Source organism: Cyrtonyx montezumae, unplaced genomic scaffold (assembly GCF_038088225.1).
Source record: "Cyrtonyx montezumae isolate F1298 unplaced genomic scaffold, pur_monq_1.0 scaffold_3, whole genome shotgun sequence".
Classification (NCBI taxonomy): domain Eukaryota; kingdom Metazoa; phylum Chordata; class Aves; order Galliformes; family Odontophoridae; genus Cyrtonyx; species Cyrtonyx montezumae.
Genome location: NW_027072034.1, coordinates 84740206 through 84754007, shown reverse-complemented (window position 1 = coordinate 84754007; position 13802 = coordinate 84740206). Strand labels below are relative to the sequence as shown.

The 13802-nt window shown below is 37.0% G+C and overlaps 1 protein-coding gene across 1 annotated transcript in view; it reads left to right on the top strand.

The window, feature by feature from the left end:
• SPAG17 (sperm associated antigen 17) overlaps nucleotides 1-13802 on the top strand; it is a 91262-nt gene that overhangs the window by 57942 nt on the left and 19518 nt on the right. Inside the window, exons 25-33 of the mRNA XM_065742157.1 lie at nucleotides 3404-3524; nucleotides 4360-4733; nucleotides 6390-6519; nucleotides 7957-8177; nucleotides 8471-8615; nucleotides 9692-9846; nucleotides 10153-10329; nucleotides 11221-11348; nucleotides 12682-12812. Of these exons, the coding sequence (XP_065598229.1) occupies nucleotides 3404-3524; nucleotides 4360-4733; nucleotides 6390-6519; nucleotides 7957-8177; nucleotides 8471-8615; nucleotides 9692-9846; nucleotides 10153-10329; nucleotides 11221-11348; nucleotides 12682-12812 (1582 nt within the window). The remainder of the gene's footprint in view (nucleotides 1-3403; nucleotides 3525-4359; nucleotides 4734-6389; nucleotides 6520-7956; nucleotides 8178-8470; nucleotides 8616-9691; nucleotides 9847-10152; nucleotides 10330-11220; nucleotides 11349-12681; nucleotides 12813-13802) is intronic.

Here is a 13802-nt window from a genome sequence, read left to right as displayed (position 1 = left end):
AACCAAACTAGAATCATAGAATGATTAGAATCAATTGGAAAAGACCCTTAAGATCATGCAGTCCAACCATCAACCTAAGACTACTTAATCCATCACTGAACAATGTCCCTTAACACAGTGTCAACAAATCCCTTAAATAACTTAAGAAATGGCAACTCCACCACTTTCATGGAGTGCCTGTTCTGATGCATAACCATGAAGAAATTCTTTTTAATATCAAATCTAGTCCTCCGTTGGCGCAACTTGAGGCCATTTATTTTCGTCCTTTTACTTGTTACATAAGAAAATAGACTGATGGCAACTTCTGTACAACCTCCTTTCAGGTAGCTGTAGAGAGCAGTGACGTCTCCCCTCATTCTCCTTTTTTCCAAACTTAACAGCTCCAGTTCTCTCAGCCTTGTTCCTCATGTGTCTTGTTTTTCAGTCCCTTCATCAGGTTTGTTGTGCCTCTCTTAACGCAGTCCAGCAACTCAACATCTTTTTTGTAGTGATCTTGCTCCACAGCTTCTGCTCTGAATAGTCTTTCTTGTATTCCCACAGTGAGGGGCTCAAAACTAAACACAGTATTCAAAATGTGATCTCTCAAGTACCAAATACGGAGGGACAGCCTTTTTTCTAGTCCTGCTGACTGCACTGTTTCTGATACAAGGCACCTGGGCACACAGCTGACTCATGTTCAACCAGCTGTCAGCCAACACCATCACGCCCTTTACTGCTGGGCAACTTTCCAGCCTCACTTCCTCAAGCATATACCACTTGCAAGAGTTGTTATGACCCTAGTGGAGCACTCAGCATTATCCTAAGTAATGAAGACAATTTTGCAAAAGTTTGCTTTGCAGTTTGGTCTTTCCAACTAACCATTAGCCAAGGTCCAGCAACCAGGAAGCTTCTTTTGCCTTTTGCTGAAGGACTTTTGTCACAGGACAGGGCTTTGGAAAGGATAGATGACATTTCAGAAGTAGATTCTGCATTTCTTTTATAGAATATATATCAAAAAGTAGGGCAGAAATTACAGAGCCATGTTCCCCCAAAGTACTTAGCATTTGATCTTGAACATCTTTCTCAAAGTTCTGTGAGAAGATTTCTTGGCGTGGAAACATGAGTGAGGGAGAAATGGGTCACACTGGTCACTTTGGCCACTTATTTCAAAATCACTCCTGCTATGCCCTCTTCAGCAGTTTATGATGCATATTCTTAGCCCTTTTGGTAAGGGAGGATGAATGGAGATTGTAATTATGTTAACAGAGATAGGCTGAGATGTTCAAATATTTATATTAGGCAACATGGAAATGAAGTGTTAAATGCAATACAGATACAATTGAAACAGGAGATAGTTTCCAGTGCACAGCAAGTGACAGGAGAGGGTAGTAATAAAGACAAGAATGAAGAGATAAGTGAAAGTTTTTAGAATATCCATTGAAGGCCCTCTGATACAAAATAGCTATACTGCTCTGAGGTACCTAGTGAATTAGGATATGCTGTGGCTCTTCTTTCAACTTGAATTCTGCCCATATCCACAGAAAGTCCTGCTGACCTATTTTCCTCAAATTTAACTAGATACTTAAAGAGCACAGGCATGGGAACTTGCCAAATAGCACTGACAATAAAGTGTCTCAATTTTATGGTACATATAAACCCTATACAAACTCCTTTACCAATAAAATTCTGCCAAAGCATCTTCAAGTTCCTTCTCTTTAAAAAAAAAATATTTACAGTTTCTTCATTAATTTTTGGTCTTTTAGTAAAAAATCTGTAAGACAAACAATATTCCTTTGCTAGTGCATGCAGTACCTAGTTGTGTGAATCTGCAAATGTTTTGGAGGACAACATTAGAATCTGAAGTGAACTTGACAAAGTCACATGAATATTGTTTGGAAAATAAGATGCAATTCAGTAAAAACATGTGCTAGGTTCTATAATTGTGTATAAATAATCAGTAATCTGAAGAATGGATGAGCATTTTACCAGTGGCAGTTATGCAGGAGATGGCCTGAGAGTTGAAAATTATCAAAAGCTGTATATAAAGTCAGTAATGTCATCTTCCTGTGAGAAGGGCAAACACAATACTAAGATGAAGAAACAAGAGTACAGCCTGCTAAGTATGTGAAATTATTCTTCCCACCAAGACAGGTAAAGAAAAATATGGGCCACATTAAATAGTTATAAGGAAAGCACTAATAACAATCAGAAGTCTTGAAAACTTTACCAGCGAGGAAAGGTTAAAAGATATGATTTGGGTTTGTTTGATCCAGAGTTGAGAGATGGAACAACTTGTGGTAGAGGGACAAGAAGATATTTTGTGCTAGCCTATATATTCAGAAGAAATCATTAGAAATATTTTTTTTTTTTTTTTTTTTGTCAGAAATGTTCAGGCTGACAAGTAGGAAAATCTGAGGTTAACAATTGGAATAGATTTGCCTAGGAAAACTAGGAAATGTCTAGCCCTGGAAATTTTTAGAACAGGTTGCACTACCAGTTCTCTCTAACAATATGGTACACTTTTTCTACAGTTGGAAGGGAGAAGTAGAGGACAACTGAGGATTACTACCACCCTATTCTGTGACATCTACCCCATGATCATGTGACTGTGATTTTAGGGTAGTGAGAGTAGCCTTATTTACCCAGCAATATTATGTGAAGTAGCCATAAAATATCCTTTGTCTAAAAAGACATGGCAAAGCATCTGCTAATTTTCCCTGTTCTTCCCTGTATTTCTCTCCATATAAATTAAGAATACAGGATAATACCAGGACTAGTTCTCTCTTACCTTCCTCTGCAACCCAAAACTGTTTTCATCTTATGATCATTGGTATAGCATAGCTCATTGTCACATACGTTTCTTGAGGTTGACATCAAAGGATTCTTTGTTGTATCTTTCCTAAGTTTTCCAGAGTCTTCAGACATTTTTTAGGTCATCCTCATCTTTTCTATTCAGCAGGACAGTTTCCACTACGAAGGAGCGCGGAGAACTACATTTTCGTCTGCCAAGCATTCCCTCCTGTGCTCTTCTCATGTCTGCTGTATTTCCAGCAGACTTGAAGTAGTGTTATTTTTATATTATTTTTATCTATTCAAGTAGAATATCTGATACAAGCTCTTCTGCTTCATGCTACCTTTTCTTTTATCCTGACACTGTACACAAGATAGCATAGTGACTTGGCAAAATGAATGAAGTCAGGAAGGGTTTTTCTTCAAAGGGTAATAAAGATGAATTAAATAAGATAGCATAATCAAAGAAAATAATCTAATGCTTCCACTTCAGAATCCATGCACTTTAAAAATGCTAAAAATGAGTGATAGAATATAATTTTTTTGTATGTTTTGGTAAAACTGAAATCTAGTCTAATTTTTTCTGAAGTCTTTTTAGATGTGGAATAAAACTAAGTATTGTTTTGTTCTGCAGATGAAAGTAGAAGAACCAGCTTCCCAAACACAATTGATGTCAGCTGCTCTTGCTTTCCGAAGCCTCAATGTCTCCTGTCCCAATGGACTAGTATTAACCTTCTTTGGTGAAAGTTTTGAAGGCCAGTTTTTTTAACCACTGTAGACTAAGAATATTTTAAAGAAGTTAATATTAAAGATAAAAATGTTTCGGGTTCTTTTTTTTTTTTTTTTTTTTGTCTTAATGGATTTAGATGTAGCAGTATGAAGTTTTTAATGTCAGATTGCTAATTTTGTCATAATGTCTATTTAATAGTAATCACAACATAACTGACATATTTTAATTCAAATATTATATTAATATTCTGAAGGTTTAGGATAAATGTGCTATGAACAATCTGATATGAAGTACAGTAAAGAGGATACAGGGGATTTTCAAACACGATTTGTCGAGGAGCATAAGTTAAAATATTAAATAGCTGAGATAAATAGAGCAGTGATGTACACATACATGTAGTCTCTTAACAAGTTGCCTGTTATACTCAGTAGCACACACAGTACACAGCCATAATTCAACCTAGAAACTTGATTTATTCAAGTAGACAAAATACCTACGTTCTTTTTCTATTCTGTCTCAAATTTGTTGTAACTCAGTAATGTTTTCCTTATGGCCAGTTAGGAGATTCTTCTATCTAATTTCAGTCTTCCGAAAGTTTAACATCCTTTCTAAACCCATCTACAAATTTCCCTTTTTTTCGTGTGGGAGAGACAAACACCTCCATAGGAGGGTGCAGAGTTCCTGAGTAGAAAACTGCTTTGAATTGTTATCCAAGAAACAGAGACAATCCCTCTCTCTGTGGATTACAGAGGAAGCCAAACTGAGTTAGTTTTAGCAGCTTAAGTTGAATATTATTTGTAAACAACGTGATTCTGGGTGTTTAACACTGTTGAGATGTGTAATTCAGGATTTGTTTTCAGATTTGGAAGGTGAAGCCACTACAGCTGAAGCCAAGGAAGATGAGGTTGAGAAAGGTGAGATCAGAACAAATAAAGTCGAAGAAGAGAAGGTTGTGAAAGAGCAGACCGAAGCAGATGAAGCAAAGGAGGAGAAAGCTGTGGAAAGCAAAGAGGAGGAACATGAAGTTATAGAAGGTGAAATTAAACAAGAAGACACCAAAAGAGAAAAGGCCAAGCAACCAGCTTTGAAAATTCTTGTTAGGCAAAGTTATCCCCAAAAGGTGAAGAACTCTCGTCTATATGCACCAGTGACAAGTCAAATAAAACGAGAGGTATCAAGAGTCATCACCAGTCAAGGAACTGTCGTAAGATACATGATGGATGGATCTACCTGGGTACGTTTAATAGAATTCATTGGAAGCAGCCTGTGTGTTATTATCATTGATCTTGTGCTTCTCAGCTGACATAAATAAGTATACAATTTGTCATTGTGGGAGTTAAGTAACATTGGAACTTTGCAGCAGCATCAAGACTAAAATGCTCTTGGTTTTGATTAGAATCAGATCATAATGTGCATGAGGAAATTTAATGATGAAAATTTTAGGCATGTGAACATTTTAGAAAATTTTGGGATTAGGAAACAGCATAATACAGTTTTGAGAACTATATTACTGGACTTAAACATCTGAAGTATACATTAGTTCGTCTTTGGTATTTTTGGCAACACAAAAGCATCCATATCTTTTTTCATACAAGGTTGAGAAAAAACATATTTGTCAGTCTTGTAGATACCTTTTCGTATTCTAAATTTTCATCAAAAAGTCTATATTCCTAAGTATCTTTGTTTATATGGAAATTAGGTTGCCCAGAATTTTTGTACCTTTTAGGTACTATAAGTGTATGTGTATATATATATATATATGTATATATATATATGTATGTATAGATATATACCACTTTTGCTGATACTATAATCAATCTACAAATAATCGTCTTTTCTAAGTCTAATACTCTGTGTATTGTAAGCAAATTGATGAAAAGATGTGTGCTTTGACTCAGAAACTGTTGAAATTATTCCTTATTTCCTCATTTTTTTGCAGTTTAAGTAGACCACAACTACTAGTACAAGTTCATTACATTCATTTATTACATTAAATCTTAAGTCATTTACCCAGAATTTCAGAAAAACATATTGATTTCAGTAATATGCAAGGAAACTGGCTGCTCTTTGTGTGTGTATCCTTCAGATGCAGTCTTCTGACTGAAGAATATGCCGGTGTAGGTTCATGTGCCTAGAATGGTCATACCACAGTCTTTGTATGCACAGATTCTAGATGCCTCCTTCTTTACATTAGTTTAATGTCCATATAGACAAGCAATCAAAAGGAAAAATAAGTGATTAATAATCTTACAGGAACTGTAGCTCTTGAGACACGAGTGTATGTTGTCCATTTGTTTTCCACATTGTATTATCTTCTCCACAGGTTATCTGTTCTCTATTTGTAAATGTGTTGAGAAATTTATTGGGTAATTCTAAGCTTTATCTGCCACACAAGGAAACTTGTGTATCAAGAGTTAAATATTATGTACAGTAGATCTCAGAAACCAGCTATATTAAAATAAATAATCATTAATTCTATTTCTTAGACATGATGGCTAGAAAAATTAGCAGCAGTCCTAGACATGTGGAATACCTGAATACAGATAAATATGGTGACACAGATGCATTACCACTGTTAGGACAACTAGTATTCATCGAAAGACATCAACCTTTGTCCACTTCCACAGTCAGAGAATAGCCTTTGCTTTTATAATGCCTGTCTGTTACTAAATAAAATCCCCACTGATTACATATGTGTATTCAGCTAATTAGCAGTCCTTTCGTTTTTTAATATATATTTATTTTTTGCATTTATTCTGTGAGTCTTACATTTCTTCCTTCATCACATACTAAATTCTAGTGACTATTGTATTTGTGACGTATTATTTTTGAAACTTCTTACTAGTGTTTGAAATTATTTTAGTCTCTAATGCACCTTTGGTTTCTGTAGATTCTCTTTGCTGATGGCACTGTGAGTAGGAGTCCTGATTCTGGCCCTGTCCTTCCAGTGCCTGTAATTCCAGATAACACACAACCATTATCAGTACCAGAGCCTTTACCTCAGATGAGCACTAAGAAAGGTAACATTTCCAGTGTTTCATGTAGATTAAATGTTTGCAGGGCTGATGATACTCAATAAAGGGCATTTTTCTTTGCTCTAAAAATTCTGCTGGTGTAAAATGCAATTTATCTGTACTAAGCTGCTGTACCCTGGTAATTTGTTAACTTCATAGCAGATTATCTCTCTCAGACTCCAGCTTTCTTTTCTTATAACACACAAGGGCTCTAATAATAAAAGGGTACATAGGAGCTACATTTCTAGCAGAATGAGTTAACACGATCTGTTCAGATAAAGCCTTGTAACTTCAGTAGTGTCAAATCTTTACTTTCATGTTACACAGTTATTAATTGTTATATTGAGAAATATACCATTCACAGAGGACTTAGTATATTTTTCTTTCTCACTGTATGTATTCTAGGGCACCTACTTTAGTAATTATTTGGTTGCATGGACTTTGTGGTCTGTCCAAGTATTCTCATGTTATTCCATTTCACAGAGAATGAAGCAAGTATGTTTTTGCTTCATACCTCAGAGTGTGGTCCCAGATGGCTGTCAGTGCTACATAGTGAAAAGAATGATTAGGACTTGTCATAACATTAGCGTGTAATTTATAGGAAGTACGTGAATAAAAATTGCTGCTAAAGAGAATTCTTTCTAAAAGAGATTTTCTGAATCATCAAGTCCAGTCCTCTGTTCTTAGGATATTCCTTAGGAAATCTAGAATCATGTTTGAGAACTGACAAACTATCTTCTAATTTTCAGTCTCCACATCTATGACCAACGTATATCTTTTATTCCTTATCCTTTATAATCACTTCCCCCCCTTTCCTCTCTGCTACTTAGTCTTGACAAATTTGTGGTGAATATTTACACTTTTTTTTTGCATTTTTGTTTGCTAGGACTTATAAACTGTAAACTGTAAACTTTTAGACTTCTGTCTGTGCCATGCTGTTGTCTTTTGCCCACACTTAGTCTGGTTCCCTTTTTTGTCACAGTACTTTCATGCTGACGATTGTAGTCATTATACGTGGATGCTATATCCAGGTCTTTATCTTATTCTACTGTTGCAAATGTGTCTGAAGCAAAAATCCTTTTTGCTTTAATTTATTTCTATTGGGCTTTATCTAATTTCTACTACTTTAACAGTTTTGGGATGGCCTTTTTTATCTTTAAGCCACTCTGATTCCCTTCAACATTCATGGTACATTCCAAAGCCACGTCATAATCGGATATCTGTTTACTTTTTCTGTGTTGTTAATGAACATATTAAATAAGATTAGTTCAAGGGCACACCTTTGAGTAACAGGTCTTGTAATTTTTCTCTAACCTGATAATAATTCTATGATAGATTATTCTTTCAATTCTGTCAAAGGCGATACAGAAACTTTTCAGTTGATTGATTTTTGTCTTCCACCTTAGACAGTACCAAGTCTTACAGAACTTTTCATTTCTGCAGGAAAAGGCAGTGACAAAAACACTGTTTTGCACCCAAACAAGGATGAAGTATTTGAAGACACTATTCAGAGTCCAGTTAATCCTGAGCTACCTAAGAAGAATCAAGCAGGAACCTGGATAACTACAACTCCGTTAGGCCTTCAAGTGGGAACTGAAGGAGGAAGGCAAATGGATCTGGAGCCAATCATATTCTATCAGGCAACTGACCCAGCTGATGGAACAGTAATACTACTTTTTTTTGTGTTATTATACCAGTCTACTAAGCTAAGAGACGGGGCTGCCGTCATCTGTTGTAGAATGCATTCTTTTGAAACATCCTACAGAGTGTGTTATTTCACCATTACTAATATAAAAAGCTGTAGATGTTAAAGAAAATGTAAATCCTTGGTCTCTGAACTAGGTAAAGTTGCAGTCCAGTTTCTTCAGACTTTCAGTACATTATGTCTTGCATTACTGTTGTTGCTGTTACAGATATCTCTTCGCTAATGTAAATCCATGTTCCCTTATTATTTCAGGTTATGACTATACGAGATGATGAAGTGATAATCGTTGAGAAGCTGGATGGTAGCAGAATAGTAGATCATGTGGATGGTACTAGGATCACAACTTTTTACCAAGACTGTGAAGAACATCTTGTACCACAGGATAGCAAGAAAACAGGTGAAATAAAAAGGGAAACATCTTTGCTTTATCTCATGTTTGGAATAATTGTCAAATATACTTCAAAAGAGTTATGCTAGTTCTAATCAAGAAGTCTCATGCTACTCATCCCAGTAGCTTAGTTTAAAAAGTCCAGTAATGCAGTCTAGGCTTGTTTGTATGCCTGATCTTTATTTTATTTTATTTTTCCCCATCAATATTCAGTGCAAAAAGTACATCACAGTGAAAACACAAACTTCATTCTTTCTACTCATATATTTGTATGACCCACCTTCGCTGTGAGAACACAATGCTTGACAATTTTATTATCTTCATTTCCCACTCTATACTTACCCTAGTGTATGTGACATGTAAGCTGATTAATTAACTGAATGTATGTAAAAAGATCAGGGCATCCTCATAATTCCTCAGAGAAACCATGGACTTTTCAGCCTTGGAGATATTCAGAATTTCATTGAGCATGACTTTGGAAAATGCCTTATGTATAGGGAGTGAAACTTATGTTTGCCTGAAACAAATGAGGCTAATGACATCCATGTTTCTTCTGGCTGGAAGTATATTCTTTGTTCAGTGTACATATGCTTTGTTCAGTTGCTAGACGAGTTCTGTTTCCTGTAAGTAATATGAAGTGTGTATTTACTGCATGAATGTCAAAAACGTTGTGTTCAAACAAAGCAGGAAGCTTTTCTGTAGGGAAAGAAAGTTATTCAGTAAACAGGAAATGTCAGTGGCCAAATCAATATACCAGTTAGTTTTGTTTTCTGTGCTATGAACAGGAATTTCTTCATATCTTACAGCATGTATCACAGGCAAAAAGCATTTCACAGATTCAATTTGTATGTTACAAATATCCAAATCATTATGCTTAGTATTATGCTTGATAAATTAGAATGTAGTCTCCTGACCATCCTTAGATAATTTTTTCTATATTCAGTGCACAGTCCAAAAATTATAAGGTTGCATAGTGTTTACATAACAAGGTTAGATGGTAAAGGATGTTATGCAAAATGTATATGTTATGCAATGTTTCCTATGGTTAATTTACTCTGTTCTAGTTTCACTGTATTAATTTTTAGATGAACACTCAGAAACCATCACAAGGAAAGTGAAATGTATTCGAGTAGAAAATCCCAAATTTGCTACTGTTACAATGAATTGTGAGGATGGTACCTGTTGTACCCTCTTTGGAGATGGGACATCTATTACAGCAAAGCCACAGGGAACATATCAGGTAGGAGTTACTTGTAGTTTGTGGCTGTGAAATTTACCTGTATGTCCCAAGTTGCCTGTCATCAGTTTCACCTTGACTGTTTTAACTCCCCTCTCTATAACTTTCACAAATCCTGTGATTCTCTCAACTTTATACTCTGCCAGTGTTTAAATAGTTCTTCACAATTGTATAGTAAACTTAATTCACAATCTTAAATTTTCTGAAGTCAAAATTGTACAGATTAACACTGGCCTGCCTCCTGGACTTCATCTTCCTTCTTTGTCTCCATTCATTCCATCAAAATATCCCCAATTTTTACTGCAATAGGTTTTACCCAACAAGACAGGATCCCTTTTCATTGATGAGAATTGCTCAGCTGTTTATACCCACGAAGTCTGTAATTTCACCTCCGAGAAAGAAGGGACACAAGCAGGTAGATATGTTATGAAGCATACTTCCAGCACTATTTGTGAGATGATGGATCCTGAAGGAAATCTTTTCAAGGTAAAATACATGGATTTTATGCATTTAAAGTAATTTTATCTCATAAAAACTTTTGAAGTCTGTTTGTAGGCTTATATCACTCAAAGTAGCCTACCTAGCCAGAAGGAATCATTTCTGAATTAGATCTCTGAATTGTTACTGAGAATGTGACTAGTCTCGGGGTTTACTTCTGTGGTATTTCCCTCTTTTTAGAGAGATTGAAATGAAACATAAGGTCTGCAGTTTACGTCACCTGTTGCCTTAGGTACTGTGACATTATTATATCAAAAAAATCAGCTCTGCAAATATGGTTTGAAAATTAGAGAGGATATTGGCTTTTTTGAAGGGCCATAGAAACACTGCAGTCGGCCCAGTAGAGCAAACGTTGTTGTAAAATTCAGTCTTAAAAGTTATACTGCTTGTGCTTTGATCTTTCCATGCCTACACCTAAAGCATGTTTCTGAGCTAGGTTAGCACTTAGCTATGAGTTCAGGAAATTTATCATGTGATGGAGCAGGTGTATACAGTACCAGTATCACCTTATGAATCTATGTTTAATAGGAAGCATTCAGCTTTAGAGTCCTACACAGCAAGTGTGTATTTTTGTATGAAGTTGCCTATTGATGTATGCAGCTATATATTGAAATTGTAATGTAAACACAGATGGCCCCTTTTGATAACTAACAGTCCCCAAGCACATCAGCATGTGGTATTAGCATTTCTGATATGTCAGATTTTAACTTTTTCACTGTTTTCAGTCTTCTTTTCTTTTTCCCATGAATTGCAGGTTGCTCAATGTGAAATACGATTTTATTTTTGGTCTTTTTCACTGAGCTAGATCATATTTACAGTCATGCTGCTGTTTTAAATACATCATGCAGCTCAGATCATTTTTTATGATTTCTATTACAGGTAATGGCTGATGGCAACACATCTGTGTTTGTCCAGAGCATTGGCTTTAACAACAAGGAAAACAGAAGTTCAGCATCAGTACAACCAGAATTTAACAAATCCATCTCTTATGAAGAACATGTCCCCAGGTAAACATCATTAGGTTCATAAGCTCACACATTCTTTGCTATACTATATTTGTACATTTGTAGACTTGCACTTCTTTGTTCATTACTGTGTATTTCCACACTTGATGTCAATGTCCTGAAATTCCGTTTTCTTATTTTGTCATCACAGAGCATTTTTATTTTTGCCATCTAGAAAAACACAAAGAACAAAGCTTGCTCCAGTGTGGGCTGTCTGCAGACCACAGTTCCTTAAGGAGATGTCATAAACCTTCAAAATCAAGTCAACCTAACCTACAAAGTTCCAGCACTAAACCATATTCTGCCAGGTCCCCAGTCTCTTTTATCTCCAGGGTTGGGGATTCCACCACTTCCCTGGGCAACCCATTCCACTTTGTGCTTGACCACATGAAAAATTTCTTCATAATAACCGATCAGAACCTCCCCCTGGCACAGCTCAAGACTATTTCCTTGCATCCTATTACTTGTCCCCCAAGAAAATAGACTGACACTCTCCTCACTGTAACCTCTTTGTAGGGTTGTTGGAAAGAGTGGTGAGGTCTCCTCTTGGTCTCCCTCAGACTAAAAGTAACCCTCAGCATCTCTGCGTAACTCGTTTTCTACTCCCTTCACCAGCTTGTAGCTCTGCACATGCTTAAGCAATTCAACATCCTTCTTGTGTTAAGGGGCCCAAAGCTGAACACCATATTCCAGATGCAGGCTCACCAGTGCTGAGTGCAGGGGCAAAGTCATTTCCCTGATCTTGCTGGCAACACTATTTCTGATGCAGGCCAGGATGCTGTTGGCCTTCTTGGCCACCTTGGCACACTGCTGGCTGCCTCACCAACAGCACCCTCAGCTCCTTTTTCTACTGGTCAACTTTGCAGCCACTGTTCCCCAAGCCTATACCAGTGCATCAGGTTGCTATGACAAAAATGAAGGACCTGGCATGTAGCCATGTTCAATGGTATGTGATTGGACTCAGCCTATCCAGATCCCTCTGCAGAACTGTCCTACCCTTAAGCCAATCAACTGTCTCACCTAGCTTGGTATCATGGGCTGCTCTGGCACCCAGAGCACCTCCTCCTCCTCTGTCCTTTGTGTCTGCAAGGTTGTTTCTCACTCTTTCTCACTCCTCACTGACTGTACAGCGTTGTACCACCTTAAATATGCTTTCCCAGAATTGCCTCCTAAGCTTGGGCTCAGCTGTGAGTCTGGGGATGGTGCAGCCAGCTGGAGCCAACTGTGATTGGCTCAGAGCAGCTCTGGCCTCTCCTCACAGAGGCCCCCCCTGCAGCCTTCCCTGTTTCCAATACCTTGCTTCCTGTGTGCAATACAGAATTCTGTGCCTCTCCAGGTTCTTCATCATCCATACAGATGGTTCAGGAACCGAACTCCTGCGGAGCAAGGATGTGGAAGAATATCTTGCTGAGGTCTGTGGTGATCCGGCTGTTGCAGTCGTGCAGGAACTTGTACAAGAATATCCAGGTAGGAGGATTTAATTTCTTTTCTGACAAACTAGTGACAGAAATAATCAAAAGTGGAGTCAGAAGTTTCAGAGCTCATTTGGACAGGAAATTTGAAAATGTTTTCCCTGCATAGACAGATGTCCACTCTCCTGGCAGTGAAGGGAAAGGGCTTGTGCAAAAACTCTGAGAAACAGAGAATTAACTGAACGACACTTTTGAAGGATAAGTGAACTAACAACTGGCATATCTTTATCCACTCTCAGACATATAAACAAAATCATATATCAGATGCATAGATTCTCTGTGACACTGAATATCTTGCAGTCTCCATTCAGTAATATAGCTGTGTTTATCAATGAAGGTGATCGTAATCTTTTGTCCCATAGTCTGGCTGCAGAAAGAGTAAATGTACATTACTAACAAGCTGAAAAAATAGGACTGAAGTGGGAGGATGCCAGTGGTAGCTGGCAACAACCACCTCATTACACCAGTGCAATAAGTTACATCCTGAAATAGTTGTTTATTATTGTAAAGTTAGTTGGAAGTGCTGTGTTTCTGCAAATATACAGTGTCCTAACATGTAGATACAACAAAATAAATGTCTTGAAAATGACAGAAACAAATGAATACAGAGAGATAATAACAATGATGAGTTCCCCTCTAAGTTCTGTAAACTGAAAGGAATGAGTTTGTCATGGGAAAAGAGAAAGAGTGCTAAGGGAGACAAAATCTCTAGAAGATGCAGAAGGCAAGTACCTGGTGAAAATCCCATCCTGCTCACAGCCAGCAGTAATTTCTAATCTTGGCACTCCAGTATTGCTCTTAGGAAAATGACTCTCACTAAAGTATTCCAATCACAGATGAAGGGAAAGATAGAGGAACAGAAACAGGTAACAGGTTTTCTTTGGACACTGCTATTAGGAAGCTTTTCCAAACTTTATACTCTACCTTTTCCACTGCTCTATTTGCCTTGATAACAAGATATTACAATTTTGTATTATTGTGACTA